Source organism: Doryrhamphus excisus, linkage group LG7 (assembly GCF_037039965.1).
Source record: "Doryrhamphus excisus strain RoL-2023G ecotype Guam linkage group LG7, RoL_Dexc_Guam_v1.1, whole genome shotgun sequence".
Lineage (NCBI taxonomy): Eukaryota > Metazoa > Chordata > Actinopteri > Syngnathiformes > Syngnathidae > Doryrhamphus > Doryrhamphus excisus.
The window spans coordinates 6,066,731-6,092,273 of NC_136363.1; the positions used below are offsets into that span (position 1 = coordinate 6,066,731).

General features: G+C 42.7%; 1 protein-coding gene across 2 annotated transcripts in view; it reads left to right on the forward strand.

Moving 5' to 3' along the window:
- The window catches only part of hivep1 (HIVEP zinc finger 1), a 54,413-nt gene that overhangs the window by 23,186 nt on the left and 5,684 nt on the right, over positions 1-25,543 (forward strand). Inside the window, exons 1-3 of one of the 2 annotated variants that reach the window (XM_058046202.2) lie at positions 6,243-6,847; positions 17,470-17,520; positions 19,738-25,481. In XM_058046202.2, coding sequence (XP_057902185.2) covers positions 6,766-6,847; positions 17,470-17,520; positions 19,738-25,481 — 5,877 coding nt within the window. In that variant the 5' untranslated portion in view covers positions 6,243-6,765. Of the gene's footprint in view, positions 1-6,242; positions 6,848-17,469; positions 17,521-19,737; positions 25,482-25,543 lie in introns of those variants that run through there. The other variant, XM_058046204.2, reaches the window with a different exon arrangement.

The window sequence follows — 25,543 nt, forward strand, 5'->3', positions numbered from 1 at the left end:
TCGCTAACCCATCTCAGCCTCGGCGGCATCTTCCCGGCTGACGTGTGAGCGGGAGGACAGGATAAGCCTTGCGCGCTGCAGCCTACCGGGGATGAGCTGCAGGCGTTATGCAACAGCTCGGACCCAGAGATAGAGCAGATCCGAACTTAGACACCCATGACTTCTTCCACACTCCATGACATCACCAGGCTCACTTAGCATCTCCCTGCTGGGTGGCTTAATGTAAGCACAGATGTCGTTGTTGACCTGTTGCAGCGTGGGTTTGTTACCTGCTTTTTTTTTATTCTGGTCATCTTTCCTACTTTGTCAACTGCTGCTGACTCTTTTGGACTCTTTTGGACTCTAGGTCTAACAAAAGAGTCTTTGCTGATGGGAACATTTCCTGTGCATTTTGTCGACTAATTGAAGTTGTCATGATACGTATCTGTTGCCACATCTGATGTGATGAAGCCCCGAGGAGGGGCAGTGCTGCAGCTCTGGAAGCATTCGTAGGGGTAAATACTGGCAGTAATGAGACAAAGTGGCTAAACAAGGTTGATGAAAACGAGCAGAACAGTGGGAGGGAAATAGAACCAGTCAGGGAACGCCATGTCTCCCCCTGTGCTCATAGCGTTATGTAACGTTACCTCAAGCCCACTGGTGGTGTGGAGGTGGGCGGGCGGCAGCAGCATCACTGAGGAAGATGAGTTACCCAAGAGGACCATGGCAAAGGTCAAAATTGGCTTTTTTTTTTTCTTTTGCGTAACTCTCCGCATAACCCCCATACATTGGCATGCTGTGAATGTACCGTTGCCTGCAGGAAAGCATAGTGTTCATTTCACTACCATTGCAGATAAAGGCAGAGCAGTTTTATTATAACAGCGAGGAAATTACAAATACAATGACAGTCCCCCATTTTTTGATGTTATTCTTATTGCAGTTGTCCACAAGAGGGCGCAGACTGCAATGACTGAAATGCCTCGGACACATATTTCGATTTAAATACTGTTTTTAAATATTCGTATTGTAAGTGATGTTTTTATTGAATGGGTGTGACACATGGAATTAGCAAAAGACTACATAGAATAAATAATAACCAAAGTAGAACAACATTTAATCAGTTTTCTTTCTAATTTTAATGAATATCAAATTGTTGTTTATGAACAATGAGGGGTTACATTCAAAGACACCGCATCGTTTCAGTTGAATTCAAATGTTTTGAGTGTATTTTCTGAAATTTCCCGGCTTAATTAGAGTTACGCAGTGCACTTGAACACATCACTATGTGAACAATGCATGCCCAGCACAGAAAACACAGTACTCGTCAGGTGCTGCTCCGTTTTTCTTTATCTTTCTGTTTATTTAGAGCACACATACACACATAAAAATCACAGAGGGTCCTTGAATGGAACTTGTGTAGGTGTGTTTGCGATTTGGAGGAACATGCTGTATATGGTGCTGGAATTACACTGATATGAAGTTATACACAAAAAGTGTTGGGCTGTGTGACTCTGGTGATGCTACACTGTGACTCCATCTGCTGTCATATGCCCATGCGTTAATTTTATAACAAAATTTTATACAATAAAATAATGTAATTACTGCCGTTAACATGATATTTTTAACAGTCCTGTAAACACTAGTTAATTTTTTTTGCAGACATAGCAAGTCTTGTGTTCTTGATGTTCTAATAATTGAGGTTGCAAGTTTCCTGTATATTTTCCTCAAAATTCTCAGCTTTTGACAATGCCCCCCCCCCCCCCAAAAAAAAAATAGAATCCCTTGAATTCTATACTTCGACAATGCATAACTTTAGGCTTAACCATAGCATTTCAGTATGTGGAATCAAACTATGGAATGGATTGAGTAAGGACCTCAAACAATGCACAACGATGAGCCAATTCAAGAAACAATACAAGCAGTTGATGTTTGCTGAATACAAGGATGAAGAGTCTTGAACCAGTCATGATGTGCTATATATATCACTATATTGACACTTACTATGGTACCCATTATGTCATTGGGTGGTCATATCACCTCGTACTTTGGTACGTAACAAAAACAAAAACTTCAGCTATATTAGGAAAGCAGGAAGTGAACAAATGTAACAGTTACTGATTGTAAAAGTACCAGATGGAGGGGTAGGATTTAATAAGCTTCGCTTCTTCCTACTCCTTTTGGACATGTGGAACTGTGAACTGATTATTTGATGCATTCAATCATTACCATAACTGTAATTGTCCAAGCCACCAAGAACAGCCATGTATACGTGAAAGGGCGATGCTGCTAAATGAACTATGGAAGCAGATGGATGTGTGACGGCAGCCACAGAGACACAAAGCAGTGGGAGCCTCCGAGCAACTGCAGGGAAGCCCTGTGGGAGTCTACAGAGCAGGCTGTGGATCTCTGTAGGCAGGATGACAGCGACGTTGTCACAATACATGACACGTATAGGTAGGAAATCACCAGAGGCTCCCCCCCCCCTGTGCTTTACCTGTTCACTGCCTACTTTTGTTTTTTTGCACGCAAATGTTGCTGTATGCACGGGCAATACACACTTTTTAAACTCGGACCCATGAAAAACATTCTTTCGCTCTTGATTTCTAACTGGGGGGGAAAAACCTGGTGATGTAATGGTGATGTCATGAACGTTGTTGAGGCTATAATCAGTAACAGTAAGCGATGGTACAAACTGATGCATAGCATAGAGATGAAGTATGAGCAAAGGTTTTTCTCTTTATGAATGCACTTCACCGCGGCAGATGTTAAAGACACGGCAATTAATAACAATAATTAAAGGAATACAAAGCAAGACGCACCGTGAAAAGTATGAGCTGGGTTCACAAATGTCTTCAATTTACAGTAAACCAAAGAAGGGGGGTGGGAAATGAAGGACATTTGCTCAAATTAAATCATAGCGGGATTTTCATGTTGACGCGTGTCACATGTTTCCATGTGCAACACTTGCAGTCGTCGTCCTAACAGCCTTGATTAACATCTTAGCTCTTCCCCCCGAGGGCGGGCAGCAGGAGGCAGTTGATGGACGAGAGCTTGATGGTTGAGAGAGTCTTGTTTCGTAATCTAAACAGAGGAGATGAGGAGAAGATGGTGGTGGTGGTGGTGATGGTGGTTTGTGGAGAAGCCGGCTCCAAGATGCAGGAGCTGAAGTGAACTGAATCCGACGTCTGTTTTGTAACTTGATCAATGACCTTGCAACATTTAGATCCTTATTTCCTGTGTAGCCTCATTACCTTGTCTTATTCTCACTACTTCTCAGGCTCATAAGCTCTCGATCTAATTAAGAGTTCTCCCGCTGTAGCTGTAATAGTCTCTTTCTTCCATTCCGAGGATGGCACCGCGATTAGATTCGGAGATCAGAGCAGCATCTGTCGACCGAATAAAATCCTACTGTACTAACCAGATACTGTATGTGTTATAGACCGGGCCCGCGGTTGCGTCATGGACCCGGAATTAGAAATCTGTCGATGACAAATGACCATCATCAGCTGTTGGCTGCTTGCAAAGCATTGTTGGATATTTCAGTTTGGTGATGAATTGAACATTCTAACTTGTTCCAACTTTTTCTTAGTAGGAATATTTTTTATGCGTATGGAGGTCATTCAGTATTAGTCAACTTAAACATGATGTGTGCAACACATAAATAGTTTTTTTTCCATTATTTTTCTTTAACTGCTTATGCGAAAACTATGACAATGAGATTGGGAGCTTGCTGAACCTGCTTACCAGTGACAAGCTTGTTGGCCTCTCTGGCTTAGAGAATGTTAATTTAACCTACTCGGCCTCCCAGGTATGTTCTTTATGCCATTGTGTAGCTGTTCTAGTTGCTATTGTATAGTTAAATAACTTGCCTTTCCATATTAAATATCTTCTTCTTGGTCTTGAATGCTGTGATATCAATTTCAGTGCAATTTACATGTAGCGGAACCTTGGTTAGCATCAATCTGTTACAGAATTTGGAGTCGCCAATTAACCTAGCATGCACGGAGTGAACATGCAAACTCCAAAGAGAGATGGCTGAGGGTGGGATTGAACTCGGGTCTCCTAGCTGTGAGGTCTGCGCACTAACCACTCGTCCGCCGTGCAGCCCACAAAAGTATTCAGTTTATTAAAATTATTTCTTTGACTGCTTATGCGAAAACTATGAGAATGAGATCGGGAACTTGGTGAACCTGCTCACCAGTGAAAAGCCTGTTGGCCTCTCTGGCTTAGAGAATGTTAATTTAACCTACTCAGCCTCCCAGGTATGTTCATTATGCCATTGTGTAGCTGTTCTAGGTGCTATTTTATAGTTAAATAACTTGCCTTCCCAGATTAAATATCCTGAGATGAATTATAATTATCCAGATTAATTATAATTAATTGTCTTCTTCTTGGTCTTGAATGCTGTGATATCAATTTCAGTGCAATTTACATGTAGCGGAACCTTGGTTAGCATCAATCTGTTACAGAAGATCTGACCCGACTGATTTTACAGTTATGGTTTTACATATAGAGACTTTCAAATGCAATGCATTTGACAAAAATGGTGATGGCTATGAGTTATTTCCCGAATCCAGTTATGTGTATCAGGTTCTCTATCAAAACTCTGATCCTTGCAACCTTCTTTGGCTCAATCATAGCCTACGTTGCCTCCAGGATGAACGGAAAAGCAAATACCTGTGGCGTAACTGTGCTAGTTAGCAAAGATCTACGGTGTCAACCACTGATGGAGTCACCAAAGGGCGACATAGCTGACTTCCGTACTTCCAGGTTTAGGCAGTTGGCGCATGTTCCAAATACACTTCATGTTCATTATAAAGGGCTGCAAAAGGAACCCTCTGTAGACTTTTTGTCACCGATGTTTGTACCTTAAATTCGCCAACAACAACCCAATGTCCTTGCTTTGGTCGGCATAATTACAGAGCGAAATGTTGCTCCTGATGTTTTTCTATGAACATGTATAATATTTCTTGGCAATGATAGAGCAAAGCATATTTGTTGTTTTGACCCTGGCCTGAAAAAAAAAAAAAAAAAATTTAAGTTTTTTGCAGGCAGCTTGTGAAAGCCGCACAATTTCCCATAATGATTCATCCAAAAATAAAGTGGAGGGTTCTTCCTCTTTTTTTTAGATGAACTCAGCATAGTTGTGTGAGTTCAAGCGTAGAGGTCAGCATCACAGACTGACTCAAGTTCTCCGTGGCTACAATTTGGAGTTTGTAATGTACAGTACATCGCTGTACTAGTGCCAACCGTCCTACAGTGGCCTAATGGGCTTTTCCGTTGGCATCAACCCCTGAAGAGTCCACTCTTTCCACCCTGATTTGCATTTCCATTACCAGTTTAAACACGACTAGCTGTGCCAAGTCGTATGCAGGACGCGCCATCTTTGAAGTCTTGCCAAAGCACACTACGAGATGGTTATGTGACGTCTTTCCTACTGCGGGCTGCCCTTTTTGCCTTTTCCTTTTTCCTTAAGCATGTTGCCAGAGAGGAAAATGTTTTTACAACTCTTAGTGTGTATTCAGCTCTTTGTATTTCTTTACCTTCTGAAGGGAGGAGAACGTATTTTCGCTGTACCATGTCGGACATGTGATGGCTCACGTCTCGATAATAGAATACTACTTACTTGTACCATTTTTGTCTTTCAATATTTTTTGACAAATAATACGGTATAGTAAACCACGAAACAGCGACCATTTATTGATACATTATTGAAAAAATGCGAAACAGCAATGGAGTCATAACAGAACGGCGATATTGTGAAGGACGACTATATATGGGTGTTACTTCCTGTCCAGAGGGCTGTAATACTTTTAAAAACCGTATTTAGAAGGCCTCAAACAGGTTTTCTATTCTTTAGCTACGAAAGTATTTATTCATTCATTCATTTTCTACCGCTTATCCTCACGAGGGTCGCAGGGCATGCTGGTGCCTATCCCAGCTCTCTTTGGGCGAGAGGCGGGGTACACCCTGGACTAGTGGCCAGCCAATCACAGGGCACATATAGACAAACAACCATTCACACTCACATTCATACTTGTGGACAATTTGGAGCCGCCAATTAACCTGGCAAGTTTTTGGAATGTGGGAGGAAACCCACGCATGCACGGGGAGGGCATGCAAACTCCACATAGACATGGCCGAGGGTGGAATTGAACTCGGGTCTCCTAGCTGTGAGGTCTGTGCGCTAACCACTCACCCACCGTGCAGCCCACAAAAGTATTCAGTTTATTAAAAAAAAAGATTGCTACTTTGCAGAAATTGACTTCAAGGTATGGTCTGGATCCAAGTAACGCCAATAAACGAATGATTGACGTAAAAATGTACATAGAAAGTGTTATATTTAGGTCTGACAATGAGCATAAAAAGAATACTTTTAGCTCCCAGAACTGCTAAGGGAACAGAAAAAAAAGAAGTCATACTGTGGTAAACATGCCAGGGGCCTCTTACCCAATGAGTAAGCTGTTGGGCAACCAGCAGTTGGCAGGGAACTTTAAGTCCCTCCCCCCTCCAGGACAAACACAACACAGGAGGGAGACCAAGCGAAGGATCCCCTGGAGGGTGCCAAAGCCGGTTTAAGTGACGTCACCTAACCCTGCTATGTTCAAGCCAAACCTCCTCCCCTCGCTTTCACCTCCTGGCTCCACCTCCTCTCTTGCCGGGCCTTACAGGAATTCCCCTCCTCGTCACATTATTCTGAGGAAACCGCTGGCAACGCCCCAAAACCACTGCAGCGCTCCAGCTGATAGGGCGGAAACACAGCTGTGACTGTTTTGACAGAGGAGCATGTATGTACTGACTTGCCTTGGTCATGACCAAACGGACCCGCTAAGTGTTTATTTCCATGAAAAGTCAACCAGAGTGTGCGGTAAGAAGTGAACATTTTGTTCTATTTATGAAGTGCACGCATTTTGTCTGCTCAGATAGGGGGACGTTTGTTTTTAGTTCATTTGCAACTCACCGAGGCGGTCAGAATCAACTTGGTTTTGGTTTTCATTTTGCTCTTGTGAGGATGAGGTCATTCAGTGGACATGCCGGAACACTATTCCTAGCTTTAGCTTTATTATGATTTGCATGTTTGCATGTTCTCCCCTGTGCATGCGTGGGTTTTCTCCGGGTACTCCGATTTCCTCCCACATTCCAAAAACATGCTAGGTTAATTGGCGACTCCAAATTGTCATAGGTATGAATGTGAGTGTGAATGGTTGTTTGTCTATAGGTTGCCTGTGATTGGCTGGCGACCTGTCCAGGGTGTACCCCGCCTCTTGGCCGAAGACAGCTGGGATAGGCTCCAGCACCCCCATGACCCTCGTGAAGATAAGCGGTATAAAATGAATGAATTAATATGTTTGAAATGTGTTTATTGATGTATTTACTTTACCTCCTGCCCAAAAGTCAGCTAGTGTAGGCTCCAGCATGCCCCCACAAAATGGATGGATGGATTTACTTAATGTTGTCAGGTTTTGACACAGCGGGATACGCGATAGAAAATGAACGAATGAATATATTTTTGTTGTTGTTGCCAGGTGTGTTTTACAGTTATTTAGCAGCATGTATTTTAAATTAAAGCCAAAACAAAACAACACTGACAGGCAAGTATTGGTAAAATTACACAATACACAGTCAAATCAATATTAAACACACAAGACACTAAACCAGCTTTCATTTGCTGACCTACCACCCATTTTTTTATACCGCTCATTAGGGTGGCAGGGGTATGCTGTAGCCTATGCGGACTTACCTAGGTTTCAGGTTCAACTTCAGTCTGTACAGCACAGATCAATGAATAAATATTATCGTTTTTTTAGTATTTCTAATACTAATACTAATACTGCACTACACCAAATGGCTTAAATTGTACTACAATACACACAGAGGATGAATCCATTTACATTGTATGCTACTAGATAATTCATTTTGAACCGACATAGCATCTGTTTGAATGTCAACAACATTAGCACAGACGCTAGTGCTAACGACACAAGACGTATCCAAATGGATGCAAGTGTTTCTGATTGTGATGAAAATGACTGATGTGGCAACACAGCCCCCTCCCCCTCCCCCTCCCGATTCCTTGGCTCATGTATAGGGCTCACAATTTGTTTTCTCACTTAACCACACTGACACATGCTTCCTGTCAACGCATCACTCGGCGACACACCGGCCGTCACTCGCTTAGCTCAGCGAAGGGGAATCGCCGATGTTCTGTTATTTCGGTGTCACCGCGCGCAACCTAGAGGGAACTTGAGATGCTGACTGGATGGAGTTTGACGTGCGGCGTGTTTTAGGTCCTTTTTTTTTTTTCAACCGCCGCAAAGAAGGAAGTGGGTATGTGTACATTTTCTTGTTTCACCTCTTATTTGAAACAGAAATGAGAAAAAATTACCTAGGTTCAGTGTTTTTCCATCAATTTCTAAATGCAACTAACCTGCTATTGTATTTATTTTAGGAAATATGCATATCACGGGGCGGCACGGCGGTCTAGTGGTTAGCGCGCAGACCTCACAGCTAGGAGACCAGGGTTCAATTCCACCCTCGGTCATCTCTGTGTGGAGTTTGCATGTTCTCCCCCTGCATGCGTGGGTTTTCTCCGGGTACTCTGGTTTCCTCCCACATTCCAAAAACATGCTAGGTTAATTGGCGTCTCCAAATTGTCCATAGGTATGAATGTGAGTGTGAATGGTTGTTTGTCTATATGTGCCCTGTGATTGGCTGGCGACCAGTCCAGGGTGTACCCCGCCTCTCGCCACAAGACAGCTGGGATAGCCTCCAGCACCCCCGCGACCCTCGTGAGGAAAAAGCGGTAGAAAATGAATGAATGAATGCATATCACGAGATAGTAGATCCTCACTATTTGCAGGGATTTTGTTATCTTGAGGTTGCAACATTTGCAATAAAAAAATCATCATATTGTACTTTATATGCTAAATTGTAATTGCAGTCAGTTTGCATTGGGTGGAGTTGCAATGCTCTGCATTATCGCCTGCTACCGGTTTGAAAAAGATGCAAGAGGATCTAGTCATCCACTTGCCAGCACCGGTAAGCCCTGGGTACACTAACATGCTTCTTCTACCCACCCAGTAGTTTTCTCGTTATATCAATTTTTCACAAGGGTGCCCACGCAGACCCAATAATCAGTGGCCTCCAGTCTGCTGCTTCTTCCACCTACAGTTTCCTGCGGGGGCAGCAGCGCTATACATATACTGCAACACACCACTGTCTTTGTCTGTGTGTGTGTGTGTGTGTGTGCGCAGCAGAGAGAGACTGATCAATGTATTAGCTGTTGATTGGCTTTGCAATCTTTCTCTAAGAAGCATGGAGCACTAGTTATATGTATGATTATATTTGGGAATGATTATTTCATTAGAAATGCGTCAACTCCAACTCCCCAACTGCATTGCTCATCTACACCGCCCCTCATACATTATTAAACGCCTCCTGTCAATCCTATATTTTCTTAAAAACATCCCCGCCTTTCTCCATCGGTACCATCAAGCATGCTGTTTCATGCCGCACTTAAGCAGTCTTTCCCCAGCGGAAGGTACACAAACAGCCAGATTGTTGAGTTCCTCTGTCGGTGTGTCCTTCCCTCCACCTTGTCGCATCTCACGAGTGGGATGCTAAACAGTCAGCAGCCCGTCTTCAAGATGCACAACTTGTTTGACTACTTTGGTTGTACATCCAGTGTCAGATCTGCACAGCCCCGTCTGTCTTATGTAAGCTAAGAGAAAGTAAATAGCTGGTGTTGACGACTACACAGACTTTGTAGGCTCAGAGTACAATATAGTATAGTAATCCATGAATGCACTGAGTACATTTGTTTTTTTAAGTAAAAGTAAATTGAATCGGGCGGCACGGCGGTCTAGTGGTTAGCGCGCAGACCTCACAGCTAGGAGACCAGGGTTCAATTCCCACCCTCGGCCATCTCTCTGTGGAGTTTGCATGTTCTCCCCGTGCATGCGTGGGTTTTCTCCGGGTACTCCGGTTTCCTCCCACATTCCAAAAACATGCTAGGTTAATTAGCGACTCCAAATTGTCCATAGGTATGAATGTGAGTGTGAATGGTTGTTTGTCTATATGTGCCCTGTGATTGGCTGGCGACCAGTCCAGGGTGTACCCCGCCTCTCGCCCCAAGACAGCTGGGATAGGCTCCAGCATCCCTCGCGACCCTCGTGAGGAAAAAGCATTAGAAAATGAATGAATGAATGAACTTGAAATTTATATTTGTAATTAAAAATCAAATAGTTAAACGACATACTGTAGTACACACAAAATTTTGGGGTTCTGTAATGACTTTTCATCATATAATATTATACTATAATATTTTTAGAAATGCTTTTATTGGATTTGTTTGCGATACCGATATCCACCAATACCGATCTCTCAAACTCACATCTTGTGTAATAATGAAACTCTTTATTCATCTTTTACTGTGGTGCCACTGTGTGCATTTCACAAACAAGCACTGTTTGTGCAAAATAAGAACTGTTATTGACCAAGTGCCTTATTTATTTTTAACATTTTGCTTCAAAAAGACTTTAAAAAAGGACGACCAACTAAAATAGCCATTTCCCCTTACAGCAACAAGTTAAACAAAGGACTTGTCTTAATAAATTCTTCATAATCAACTCTTTATTCATCTTTTACGGTGATGCCACTGGGTGCATTTCACAAATAAGCACTGTTTGTGCAAAACAAGAAATGTTATTGAAAAAAGGTTATATATCTTTTTAACATTTTGCCTCAATCAGTCATTAAAAGGTTAAAAACAAACGGAAATAAGTTCCCCCAATAGCAACAAGTTGAACACCGGTCTAATTAAAAAAAAAAAATCAGAATCCAATGAAATAGCGCATATAGTTTGTAAAGCTGCACAGCAACACAAACACAAGAGGTGGAGAAAGACAGACAATACACTACCAATGTATAATGCAGAATATGTTGAACACCGGTCTAATTAAAAAACAAAAAAAAAGAAAATCAGAATCCAATGAAATAGTGCTTATACAGTTTGTAAAGCTGCACAGCAACACAAACACAAGAGGTGGATAAAAACAGACAATACACTACCAATGTATAATGCAGAATATTAACCAACTGCTATGTTTTTTTTTTTTTGTGCAAAAACTGTACTGCAAAGCATTCTGGGAAACAGGAACTACTCCCAGCGACACTACATTAAAAAGATTGTCTCTGTTAAGAAAAAAAAAAACCTTCACACACACAGTTGAACACCGGCCTAATTAAAAAAAAGAAAATCAGAATCCAATGAAATAGTGCTTATACAGTTTGTAAAGCAGCACAGCAACACAAACACAAGAGGTGGATAAAAACAGACAATACACTACCAACATAAATTAGATTGTCTCTGTTAAGAAAAAAAACACTTCACACACACACTTATGTAGTACATAACATTGTTGCACAGAAAGACTAATAATTCTATGCCGCTGACTTATTTAGCTAGCAAGCTTGTTGCTTTGTGGAGCACATCATCACTCGTACTCCTGTTTTTCTCCTTATTGACACAATGTTCGTTCTTGATTGTTTAAGTCACTGAATATGGTTTATCGCTACAGTTACAACATCTAACTTCATCAGACAAGCCAACGCGTCACATCACAAAATCCTTTCCTGTTGTGTTTTTAATCCTTTAATCATTCCCTCACTCCCTTATTGTCTACTACACTAGACAGGGCGAGTCACTCTAGCTCCCAATTTGTAAAATTCCATGCAACGCCGACTGATGATGAACTACAGCGTAATGGGACACTCCTCTTGTCGGGGATTCCTAAGCATTGCATCATCTGACCTCAGTCATGGAGGAAGCGACAGACTTCATGAGTCCTTAGCACCCCCCTTTTGAAATTGCTTTGAGCTTGGGGAGTCTGCAAAGATAAAGAATGTGTCTGGTGCTGACACTAACTATTATGATGGCTTATTGCACGGGTCAGCAGCTGAGGTCTACAAAACCGCTGGGTGTTTCACCTCAACACTCTACAGCAACAAAACTTCGATATGATCAGCAGACTTCCTTAGAAGTTGGCGAGGGATTTTGCAGAGCTCGCACGTTTGTTGGAGTGCTGGAGTTTTGTATTGTCTGAATCTGGGATGAAGATAAGAAAATTTGAACTCTGAAGCCATACAATCAAATGTGAGGCAGTTCTCAGACTTGTCAAAAGGAAATTAACATATCATTAATTCATTCATTCATTCTCTACCATTTATCCTCATGAGAGGAGCGGGGGTGTCGGAGCCTATCCCAGCTGTCTTCGGGCGAGAGGCGGGGTACACCCTGGACTGGTCGCCAGCCAATCACAGGGCACATATAGACAAACAACCATTCACACTCACATTCATACCTATGGACAATTTGGAGTTGCCAATTAACCTAGCATGTTTTTGGAATGTACCCACTATAGTAATCCTGTAATATTACACAGTTAGAGCACCTTCTACACACTCAAGACATGAAAATAACACACCTATAGGCACCGTTATTACACTCATATTACCCAATATAGTACACATAATAACATTCATTCATTCATTGATTTTCTACCGCTTATCCTCACGAGGGTTGCGGAGGTGCTGGAGCCTATCCCAGCTGTCTTCGGACGAGAGGCGGGGTACATCCTGGACTGGTCGCCAGCCAATCACAGGGCACATATAGACAAACAACCATTCACACTCACATTCATACCTATGGACAATTTGGAGTTGCCAATTAACCTAGCATGTTTTTGGAATGTGGGAGGAAACCACGGGGAGAACATGCAAACTCCACACAGTGATGGAATTGAACTCGGGTCTCCTAGTTGTGTGGCCTGCACGCTAGCCACTCGTCTGCCGTGCAGCCGAATTAACATATCAATGAGTGGCTATTTATTGTAATTGTTAGGCCAGCAGAGAAGGCCTTGCTGGCCTTGACTACACACCACTGACATTTTGATACGTATATAAAAATGACTAGATTCGGAGGACCAGCCAAACTGAAAAAAATGGTGTTTTATCGTCTGGATAATACTGTACTCTTGAAAGGTAGAGATAACTTTTAAAGAGGTATAATGTCCACCTGCTTGTGTCATTGTTGTCTTTGCAAATGTCCTTGACTTGAATGCATCAATCTCTCTGAGGGTGTGTGTGTATATATGTGTGTGTGTGTATTTGCACAAAGCCAGGCGTGTACAGAATGCTGGTGAAGGTGCTGGAGTTACATAATCTCCCTCTCGCGCAGTGACAAGGAAGAAGGGGGCAGCTGCCGACTACCATCTCGTCATCTTCATCCTTCTACTGTTCTTCTCCTTTGCATTGAGGATGCTACAAAGCGTGCGCTGACTGTCTATATCTTCACAAGATCAGTCCAAAAAAAAAAAAGTGCCTTTCACCTTCAACTTGTCCTCTACCTTTTGGTCCATCTGCTCACACGCTGTTTTTAGTCAAAGTGGCTGCTGTGCTGGTGTGGTGTAGTACATACTAATGATATCACAACCTCTCAGATGATCCCCTATCAGAAACAAAACAAGTAGAGCATGTATCTTGTCATGCTAGCATGGGCAGCAGCAGCAGCAGCTTGACAAAGAAAAGCCGGCAAGAGCCTCCTGAAACTAGTAAATATTGTGCATATGGACTCTTCACGCTGCCTTGAAAAGCCGCCACGATGTAGCTGATGGCGTCCATTTGGCGTGGTGAGGCCAACGGTGCAGACTGTTTAGCAAAAGATGGATTTTAAGGGCGACGAGGGAGGGTGTCTTGCCCAGCCTGTTGGGTAATTGGCTGGCCGAGAGACACGGTTGTGATGCTACAGAATTTTACCTCATGTTTTTTTCCTAGCCGTTTCTTTGTTAGGATTATGCAGAAACAAACAAATATTTTGTGTGCATGATCAACATGAGATTAAGGTGTGAGCCATTAATATAATAATGTAGTCTGATGTTTATGTTTATGACGTTTATGAGTTTATGACGTGATTCTTTACTGTTTGTAACATTTGCAGCATTTCTCAATATGCTTGTCTAATGGTACAAGGGGGACATATGAAGGCTGAAACAATACAGGTCGTAGCATTGAACTCTGTGGGATGCCAGTTTTTTACTAATGGACAGGCCATCTGCAAATAGTAAAATAATTTTAAAAAAATAATTGTAGTGCAGTTTCTGTAATGCCAAGGGCATGTTCTAATCCCTGTATTACAATTCGGTGCTGAATTGAAGGCGAGGAGGTAATTTGTCATTTTTACGAGTGCTGTTTCTGTGCTCTGGTGCATCCTAAATCCTGACTGAAATACCTCAAGTCGATGAATGTTTTGAAGGGGGCGAAACACAACAAAAACAGACACTCATGTGTTACAACCTCGGGGAATCTGAACCAGGCGTAAAGGTTACACAGGGTTGGGAGCACTGTGTAGCTGACTCTAAATTGTCCATAGGTATGAATGTGAGTGTGAATGGTTGTTTGTTTTTTTTAAGTAAAAATAAATTGAATCATTTAACTTGAAATTTAGGGCGGCACGGCGGCCGAGTGGTTAGCGTCTCACCTCACCTCACAGCTCGGAGACCAGGGTTCAATTCCACCCTCGACCAGCTCTGTGTGGAGTTTGCATGTTCTCCCCATGCATGTGTGGGTTTTCTCCGGGTACTCCGGTTTCCTCCCACATTCCAAAAACATGCTAGGTTAATTAGCGACTCCAAATTGTCCATAGGTATGAATGTGAGTGTGAATGGTTGTTTGTCTATATGTGCCCTGTGATTGACTGGCGACCAGTCCAGGGTGTACCCCGCCTCTCGCCCGAAGACAGCTGGGATAGGCTCCAGCACCCCCACAACCCTTGTGAAGATAAGCTGTATAAAATGAATGAATTAATATGTTTGAAAGTGTTTATTAATGTATTTACTTTACCTCCTGCCCAAAAGTCAGCTAGGGTAGGCTCCAGCATGCTCCCACAAAGTAGATGGATGGATTTACTTAATGTTGTCAGGTTTTGACCCAGCGGGATCTAATGACTCGAGATGACATGACTGATTATGATGACATGAGATCACTTTAGTTTTCAGTACCTCCTACATGAGCCATGTTCCACCACTCGCTTTCAACAGCCTGCAACCTTTACGTTTTATTGTTTTCTTGGGGCTACACGACAATTACACGCTTTGCTGATGACATAATTGATGCATAGCCCCTGTAGTGAAATATGCGACCATCATAAGCACTTCAGCAAACCCCAGCAACATAATAAGGGAAATTTGAGCCCATATAATTGTTCCCTGCTGTCTTAATAACTTGGCTTGCGTGGATGGAATATTTTGTCCCTATTAAGGGTGAGGGATGAAGGGGCCGCAGCCTTGTCCCTTACTACTCATTGTTTCCTGCATGACTTCATGAGTGTCAGTATGAGGGGTCTTGTTTGTGGTTTTGTTATATAAGGAGAGCAATTAGATTCAAAACACAACCGCTAATGCAATATATGTTGGATCGTAATCACTTATGCCATGCAAGCTCTTCAAACAATGAAGTCCAAGAAAGTTTTGCTATAGCATAGTTGTTTACTCGAGGAAGTCATGCAATCTGCTACTGATTACGCTGAGAGAAGCATTAGGATTCTCCGCTAGTGGAAGTATTACGCAGAGCCTCATTGCCGGGAGGATATAGCGGAGGAAAAGGGAATCCACCATTTATGCGCTACATCATTGATGGACATACACTAAACAAACACGCTGCCCTCTCGCCATGCGCTTCAGTTGCTGTGTTTCTGCTGGCAGGGTGCCTTTGTTTTGCTCCGCGGCAGCTCCGGGATGGGAACACATTATGTAATCTGTGGCGTGTGCCTGGGATAGAAAGAGAGCGACAGAAGAGGGTGTGACTTGTTAGCACACACACAATGACATAATCCACTGACCTCCTCCAACCGGCCCACTCGTGTCCACCCCTCCTCTTGTGTTTTCCCGCCATGGAATTAGTGTGATTTTGGCAACCAGAGGAGAACATCCTTTTTTTTTTTTTTTTACCCTTCAATAGCATTTGTGTGGTCTAAAACTAAACTGCTGCAATTGGTCCTCAAGGACTCGCCTCAAACTATGATGTCATTGGTAAGGCAGAAAAGCCGTGGTTGGTTTATTTTTCCATCTCGTTTCCATGGCCATGAGTGGAAAGCTCATATTTTCCCCCCTAAGATTATGAATGACTAGCATGATTATTGGTAAAATAATCAGGATTAAAATTGACAGGAGCTGAAATTTTCATGGTCAATGGTAAAATAGAAATAGAAAAAATATATTGAAATTGGGAGAAGATGATATTTCTGTATGGCAGCAGCAGCAGCACCTTGCACGGAAAGTACAGTACCTTGGTTAATTCATTCCAGAAGGTCCGACTCTAACCAAATCCTACAAGTGCAATACCTGCTTATGGCTTTCTAAATATAATTTTAGCATTATTAGAGACCTGTAGACATGAAATAGCACCCCTATAGTCACCATTTTACTCCTATTGGTACACCGCGTCGTGCGACTCTTATGCATAGGCAACAGGATAACTGCAGAGACACAAGGGACAGCCACCGCTTTAAACAAAACATGCTACTGAGCTAACTACTTATAGTCTCCAGTATCTTTTTCCAAAACTTAAGTAAGGATTTCAAACGGAGTGACTGAAGAAGGCCAAAGTAAGAAGCCCAAAACTTACCACTTCCACAAGAAATGGGAGGACGTGTCACAAAATCGATCAAAACGGCAGTCAATTAGTCATTTACCTAATTTTTCGGTATATATTCCCTAACCCTAACCCTAACCCTAACCCTAACCCTAACCCTAACCCTAACCCTAACCCTAACAGTATAATTGATTTTTCATATCACCCCCCCCCCAAAAAAAATAAATCTGAAAAATCCATTCCAGAAAGCCAAAAATGACAACACAACACAAAACCCAACTTGCAACTCCAGTCTGCAGTCCAGTTCTTGTTTCCATGTATTAGCAAACTAATAGGCATAATTGTGATTATTGTGATAAAAAATACATTAAGACTTAACAGAGACTGTTTGACTCCACTGTGACTAACACACACTACACTGAGCAAGTATATTACTGGACGTATCATACCATCAGAGCTGATTCATAAGCAATGCATAAGCAATGTGGTGTATGTAAACGGCCCATGCAGAGTTAAATCTTTTTAAGTTCAATTATATATATTGAGATTCTGGGAGACAACCGCATGACATTTTGAAAGCATAACCCGAACATCAAGCATCTACACTTATTTTGAAAATGTGGGTGTGGCTATGTAGTTATATTATGCAAGCATGCTGATTCCATAATGACAGCAGTTTCCATTATGGAGCAGTGCACTCTCTCGGCTGTGGAAGAATATGCTTTTCATTTTACAGATGCTGCATGGGCCGTGCGGGAGGAATCCCCTCTAACATTGCTTTTATTCATCCGCATGCTGCTGTTGTTCTTGTGATGAAAATTGTATTTTTTTTTTGCATTGCAGATAAAATCGAAGAGGCACAGAAGGAGCTTAAAGATACAAGTTCAACGAAAGGTAAGCGATTTTGTTGGGCAAAATGTATTATTTTCCAAGAAATAGAATACATGTAATTAAAGTGATTTTGAAGCAAACGCTCAATAATTTAAAAAATATACAAACATTCAGGTCAAGAAGACACAGATTTTTTAAACTTTTGTTGAAATAAATGTTTTTTTTTTGTTTTTTTTTACAGTGAGTGTAACATGACTAGTTAGACAGTCGTCTACTCCTCCTCCTGCTGGGAACTAAAACCACTCAAGTGGTCTTGACAAGCCTCACAATTGAACAGCCTCATAATTTTTTTGTCACACACTTTGTCAGTCTCTCTCTCTTTCTCTTTCATTGTGGCTCTTTGTTGTCGCCAGGCAAATTAGACATTTAGCTTTAGCTATCCTCTTCATTCAGTTCAGCCTTTCGAAAGCTTTTGAAGACTTAAAAATGTGATATTAGTTTCCACTTCACTCATTCATGTCACTACTTCCTGTAACTCTAAGTATGGAGGGCATCCATACTGAAATGGTTCAAATAGATTATTGGAGATGGGTTTTGAGCTATGCAGTGACTACATAATAATAATAATAATAATAATAATAATAATAATAATAATAATAATAATAATAATAATAATACACTTTATTTGTATAGCGCTTTACAGAGTACTCAAAGACGCTTTACAGTAGAGAAAAAAATAAAAATAGAATTGAGTAAAAACAGTAAACAAAAAAAACAAGGCTAAAAGCGGGGCGCAGCTATCAGGTATAAAAAGTTACACATTAAATACATGTTCAAAGATTTTGAAGTTAAGTTAGAAATTGTCCAAAAGTTGTCCATTCTGTCAGGGTGGACACCAGGTATTTGTGACCCCTGCTTTAGCCTATAGTAACGCAAGATGCAAGCCAGTGTTACATCCGTTGGCCCTGGTTTATCTGCCGGAGATGACCTGACCAAGTGCTGCGTCACCCTTCTCAAGAAAAAATACCCAGCTAATCTGCCGGTCATTAGAGCATTGACTTGTATCGTCATCCTTAATGAGATTGTGGGGCAGGTCAATGGACAAGATATAAATAACAGTGTATATATTGTATTTTTAGTACATTATACAGTTTTGTTTCACTTTACATTAAACTAATGTATTTATTTATCCTTAATCAATGTTGAAATGAGCTATGGTAATGTAATGGTTTTATTTCATTTGAACATGCGTCAGATTACAATTGAGTGCATCACATAATCAGTTCACAGTTCCACATGTCCAAAAGGAGTAGAAAGAAGCAAAGCTTATTAAATCCTACCCCTCCATCTGGTACTTTTACAATCAGTAACTGTTACATTTGTTCACTTCCTGCTTTCCATAATACATTTTAAGGTTGGTTTTTTTTTTTGTTTTTTTTAAATAATGTACCTCGTATCAAAGTACGAGGTGATATGAGCATCCAATGACATAATGGGTACCATAGTAAGTGTCAATATAGTGATATATATAGCACATCATGACTGGTTCAAGACTCTTCATCCTTGTATTTAGCAAACATCAACTGCTTGTATTGTTTCTTGAATTGGCTCATCGTTGTGCATTGTTTGAGGTCCTTACTCAATCCATTCCATAGTTTAATTCCACATACTGAAATGCTATGGCTTTTTAACGTAGTCCTAGCATATAAGTGTTATTATAAGCATATAACTATAATATATGAAAATAGTTTTCCAATGGAAAACCTGATGTTGAAGTCCACTGAGCCCGCCTCTCAGCACTGTACGTGTGATTTTGAGTTTGCTATTCATTTTGACTGATCTTTTCTAGAAAATAATAATCACAGGGTTGCTTTGGAGGCTGCATGGTTTGCATGGATAATGGATTAACAAGGACAAGGCATTTCTCGCTCGGTCTAATTATACCAAATCCCCCAGAGGAACCATGACCTAATCTTGGGAAATACCTTTGCAAGGCAGAAAACTGTGACAGGTTACTATTAAACTTATGTAACATATGTTGAGTCACTTGCGTCGCCCAGACACATGATGATGAATAGTCCGGCATGTGAACTGGTATGGGTGTGCCATCTTACAGTACCAATGCCGTTAGCCACTTTCGTCATAAGTCATAAAGAATTTGTGATAGATTTTTTGGGGTTTTTTTTTCTTATGGCTTTTCATTTTTTCAAGATTATTATACTCTATATTGCTGAATGATTTCAGATTTTGGAAATATGACTGTTCCTTTTCAATCCATAGGGATATCCGGAAGCAGTCGACGTATTGAAGATAACATCAAAGGCCTGAAGAGGAAAAAGGTCGTTGCGGAGAACAAGCTTAAGAAAATTCCTAAATCTCCAGTGAAGAAACCTCTGCAGTTAAAAACTCCTGATACTGTTCACCAAGGAGGATCCCCTAAGGAAAATAGACCCTCTTGTTCCCCTGCTTCCCACAGTCCTTCCCATCATCCTTCAGCATCGCCGAATGGGAAAAGCGAATCACATGATGCTCAGCCTGTTGAACCATCCCCTGACAAAGGGGCATCTGTCACTGACCATGAAAGGCTGAAGCAAGAGGAAACTAAGTCATTGCCTCCAACGCACGAACCGGCCAATGAGGAGGTTTCTTTGGAAGTGGCGCAACCTATAGACGGTACCACCCAAGACTGCGGCATTGATAAAACCGATAAAGATCCGTACCACACCAGTGCTCCGCTTGATGTCCTGCTGAAAGCAATGGAGCCTGACATGCTCACACTTGCCGAGAGGAAAAATTCCTTCCAAGTCTCAGGTCAACCCACTGGTGAATTTTCCAACATGCCAGGTGTCAATATTGGTCTTCAAACTCAATCGCCTCCGATGCAGACTTATTATATTGACAAACAGGGTAATTTCATTGGCATTGCGGCACCATTACAGGGAGGAGTACAGGCATCGACGCAGGGTGAGGCTTTGCAGCCGCTGTCGTTTCCAAATCAACATTTTATTCCTGTTGTTTCTAATCCAGAAAAGCCAAGCATCCACATGAGTTTCAATACCGGACCGTCAACAATAACTCATACACCTGTTCCCTCGGGCTCAAATGCTTTGCCAAAAAGTCAACCCCCAATTGTGCAAACCTGCCGGTCGCTTTCAGCTACTGTTCCCAGCACCATTCAGGTGCCGGTCACACCTGGAAACAACCATGTTCAGATCACGACTGTAATGAACTTTGGTGCTGAGCATATTTCCAAGGACCAAAAGCCTAAGAAGCCAGGAAAGTATGTTTGTGAATACTGCAACCGACCATGCGCAAAACCCAGTGTGCTGCTCAAACACATCAGGTCCCACACAGGAGAAAGACCGTACCCTTGCGTAACCTGCGGCTTCTCTTTCAAAACCAAGAGCAACTTGTATAAGCACAAGAAATCCCATGCTCATGCTATAAAACTCGGTCTCATTGCACGCTCTGAATCAGGAGGTGGACTTCTACCTCAAGAATCTGACAAAGCCCTTGGAACTCATTCGGAGGTGGAGGAGAGTGGGGACAGCGACGAAGAAGGTAGCACTGTAGACCTGGATCCGGACTCATCACAGAGCAGCGCGGCAGCCTTGTCTGAAAACAGCTTACAGAGTTTGGGTACGTCGCAAGCAATCTACGGTGAAGCGGACTCATCAGCCGTGTTCGATTCTGTGAAACCAACCCCTGCTCAGAGAAACCATGAGCCTAAAGTGACAGCTGCTCTGCCAAAAGTTGTTGTTTACCCAGTTAATGTTTCGCCTCTAAGGGCGGATAGTCCGAGAGTTACGGGTGCGGCGCCTGAACAAGCTGCTTCACAACGCCAACGGGAGTTTCCGACTGCCAATGTCAGATCAAACATCATGGTCCTGTCTTCTCTGAAAGAGATAGTTGCCACAAGTCCCTCACTGGATACGGTGAGCGAAGACGAAGATCAACAATGTAAATCTCCACTTTTAAGCGGACATGCTCAGCTTCAGAGACAACAAGCTACTGACTTTTCTCTGCAGCAACAGGCTAAGTGTCTACTCAGCCCTCGTAGTTTGGGAAGCACGGATTCCGGCTACTTCTCTCGCTCTGAAAGTGCAGACCAAGCAATGAGTCCACCTAGTCCATTTGTGAAGATCACACCACCAGCTGACATTGACCTATCTAAAAAGGATATCTCTAATGCCCCTCCTGTTATTTCTACAGTCATGCGTGTGGCGACAGAGCAAAGATCCCAAGGAACAGAGGGTCAAATGCGTCCCCCATTAGAAACAAAAGCCCTCTCTCTGGAAGAACGAATCTCAAAACTGATATCTGATAACGAGGCAGTGGTTGACAACAAGCAATTGGACAGTGTTAAACCAAGGAGGACCTCTCTGTCAAGAAGGGGCAGCATTGACTCTCCCAAGTCGTACATATTTAAAGATTCCTTTCAATTTGATCTTAAACCAATAGGACGGAGGTCAAGTTCAAGTTCAGACATCCCAAAGTCGCCATTCACGCCCACAGATAAATCAAAGCCGGTTTTTCTTCTCTCTGTACCCTCTCAATATCCCCCAATGGATTGTTTGCCCATAACGAGGAGTAACTCCATGCCGACGACACCGGGACACTCTGCTCTTCCGCTTAATATTGCTCACCTGGCTCACCCTTTGCGAATATGTCATTCTTTTGATGAGAAAGCTTCAATAAATGATGATGTATTTTCATCCGCACCATCAACCCCCAATCCGGCAATACATTCCCGGACGTTAGTCAGACAAGCAGCAGTGGAGGACTTTTCCACCAGCGAAGGACACAGACTTCCGACCGTCCGTTCAATGGATGATGGATATCATGCGTTAAACAATAGCACAGAATTGATGCAAAGAAGCCGATCTTTTGAATACAGTCAAGAAAGACAAAGAAAATTTCAGCAGAATAAAGGCACAATGTATGAATGTGAAACTTGTCGAAATCGGTACAGGAAGTTAGAGAATTTTGAAACTCACAAGAAATTTTACTGCTCGGAACTTCACGGACCAAAAAACAAGCCTGTTGTTGTTAAGGAAAGTGATCAAGATGTTTTTCATGCGACCACACAACCACATTTAACGTCCAAGTCGATTACCGGATCAGGCGTTATGGACCAACAGACATCGTTCAGGAAGAGACGGAAAATGAAAAGTGTCGGAGATGAGGATGATCAATCGCCAACTGACACAAATCCACCGTGTTCAGTTAGTTTTGATTCCGGTCAGCTACCCGCAGCCCTGGCAAATCAAAGTTACCCCCAGCATGGTGTCATGGTCGATATACAACCCAAAAACAACCAGGCAAAGCTACCTCAAATTCAACTCGTAGCACGAGGTGCAAGTGCTTCAGATTCCAGACTGTCACCAATCCGAGAAACGCAGATCAGCACTTCTGCTAAAGGAGAAATCCAGAGGCAAGGCAGTGGTACTTCAGTTATCAGACACACCAACTCTCTCAGCAGACCGAGTTCATTTGAGACAGAATCTACAGATAAGGTTTCTCCGCTGGACGGCAAGGAAAAGGACCCTGTGAAATCCAAAACGGATCTATCAACAGCTAACAGTTATCATGACAAGTTATCAAACCAGAAGATGATAGAACCTGATTACAGAAATCAAAGAATTGACCATTGCACCGATGGTACATTGGCAGCAACCGGAGAAACCTCTACCCCTGCCCATCAGTGTCGTCTGGTTCGTCAAAACAACATCCAAGTTCCTGAGATTTTGGTCACAGAGGAGCCTGACCGAGAACACGAATCACAGACTTCTGAGCCAGCGGAAAAAGCCGCAGATCAATTCAGCTGGCCACAAAGAAGTGAGAGTTTGTCAAAGCTACCGGCTGAAAAGCTTCCGCCAAAAAAGAAAAGAATTCGTCTTGCCCAAATGGACCACTCTTCAGGCGAATCCAGCTTTGAGTCGAGCCTCTCACGAAGCCTGAGCAGAGACAGTACTCTCTCACACTGTTCCAGCATTTCAGCCTCCTTTGACAGAGAAGAAGCTTCACGATCGGAGAGTCCATCAAGAGTGGAGTGTACCAACCCAGGTCAACCCAAAGTTTTCAGTACACTTGGCGTTCCTGGAGCAATGAGGCGCGCTGCATCCGAACAGATCACTTATACTCAACCCTCAGTGGAAATTTCATGTGACTACCGTAGCAAGTCTTTTGACTGTGGCAACGTATCCCCCAGCCGGGGTCACTCACCTGTTGGACAGCCTAAAAGTGCACAAGTCACCCAAGGGGCCCAAGTTCCACTTATTGAAAGGAGGCGGGGGCCATTAGTTCGTCAAATGTCTTTAAAGATATGCCCGGATAATCAGCAGCCTGTTCGGAAAGTCTTAACCCTCGACAAAGCTCCAATTACAAATACAAACTCCATAAACCAAAATAGATCCCAACAGATTCAAATTATCAGTCGATATCCTATAGCACAGATTGCTGGCCTGCAATCCGGAGAAGTACTGCTGCATAGAAATGAGCAAATGATCCAAAGTATTAATTTGGGGAGCCCGACACAGCAACCCCAAATCTACGGCCTTCCACACCCTTGGCATCAAACATCTAGAGTTCAAGTATGCCAAAAGGTTCAACAACCAGTGAGCCAGATCATAGCTGTTGGTGAGAAGGCCCAAAACAAGTTGTCGGACTTAGAAGAAAACAAATCTTATGTCCCCAAATACCAATTACCGTGTCCGACCCAAAGACCAAGTCAAACATTTTCATTCACAAACATACAAGGATCTCACAAAGCGTTGCCTGTTTTACCAATGCCCTTGACCAATCCCATTTTGAACACTTCGAAATCATCAGATGCACTCAGAAATGTTTATATTCCTCAGCCCGGTCAGCAGGCTTCTGATATTAAGAACAAATCTGTTCTTTTGCCTGTTGAGCAGCACAGGGACTCGAACAATCAGACCCAAGCAGGTGGTATTCCATTGCCACAAATCCTGATAACTCATGAGCAGATGCACACTTCTCCCTCTGTCTCCGGGAAAAACACCCATCCATCCAATCATACCGTAGATGCTGAAGCTCTTGTTGCACCAACGATAAAGAAGGATTGCACTCAGTTTGTAAATATTCATAACAACGCTGGGGAAAGAGCGTCGTCTCTGGGGTCTTTGCATTGCACACAGAAACTTGCATCCGTGACTCTTTGCCCACAACAGGAGCCCATTGCGTCAAGTAAAAGGATGCTATCACCTGCTAACAGTTTGGATATCTACATGGAAAAGCATCAAAAACGAGCCAAGGATGAGCACGGTGTCGCCTGCCTTACTGACGGAAGATCTGTCAATTATCTTAATTCCAATTTGTCGGAAGTGACCAGACAGCGGAAACTGACACTTGTAAGGCAGGTGTGTACTACGGAGCCGGTCGACAGTCCCATTGAAACGGAGGCCCCTCCTTTGCCTCAGGTTAAAACGGATACTGAGAAGGACCTCGATGATGTTAAGCCCATGTCACCTGACAGTACTGGTTTGGAAAAAAGTACAAGCACAATTATTCCTGAAGAAGCAGGCCCTGTTATAAATACTTCACCCCATCACCAGGGTTCCTGTACACCAGCCAGTAACTCTCACAAAAGTCAAGAGAAAGCGGATGAGCAGAAGTGGAATCCCGTCAAATCACCAATAAGACCCTCAAGTTTCCACGGTGGTCAAGTAAAACTGAGCACATCTGTTTCTGTGGTTAACACCAAAGACAGCCATCGCCTGTCCTTCCCCAGCCTAAAGACCACCACCACTTTCACGTGGTGCTTCTTGATGAAAAGAAAATCACTTCACAAGCTACAAAGTGACCTGAAGACTTCCGCTTATGCTGCCTGGGCAGTGAACCCAAATAATCCAAACCCGCTCGGGTTGCCCACAAAGGTGGTCATGTCGCTCCTTGACTCCAAACACACCTCCAAGAAGATCCACTACACTTCAGCTATAAGAACAACAGGAAAATCAGATATCTTGTCTTACTCGGGCAAGCTCAAAGATGTCATGCCGAGGGTAAGACCGAGTCCTACTTTTGATCTGGTTTGTTTTTTGGAAGCGGATAAATACATGAAACT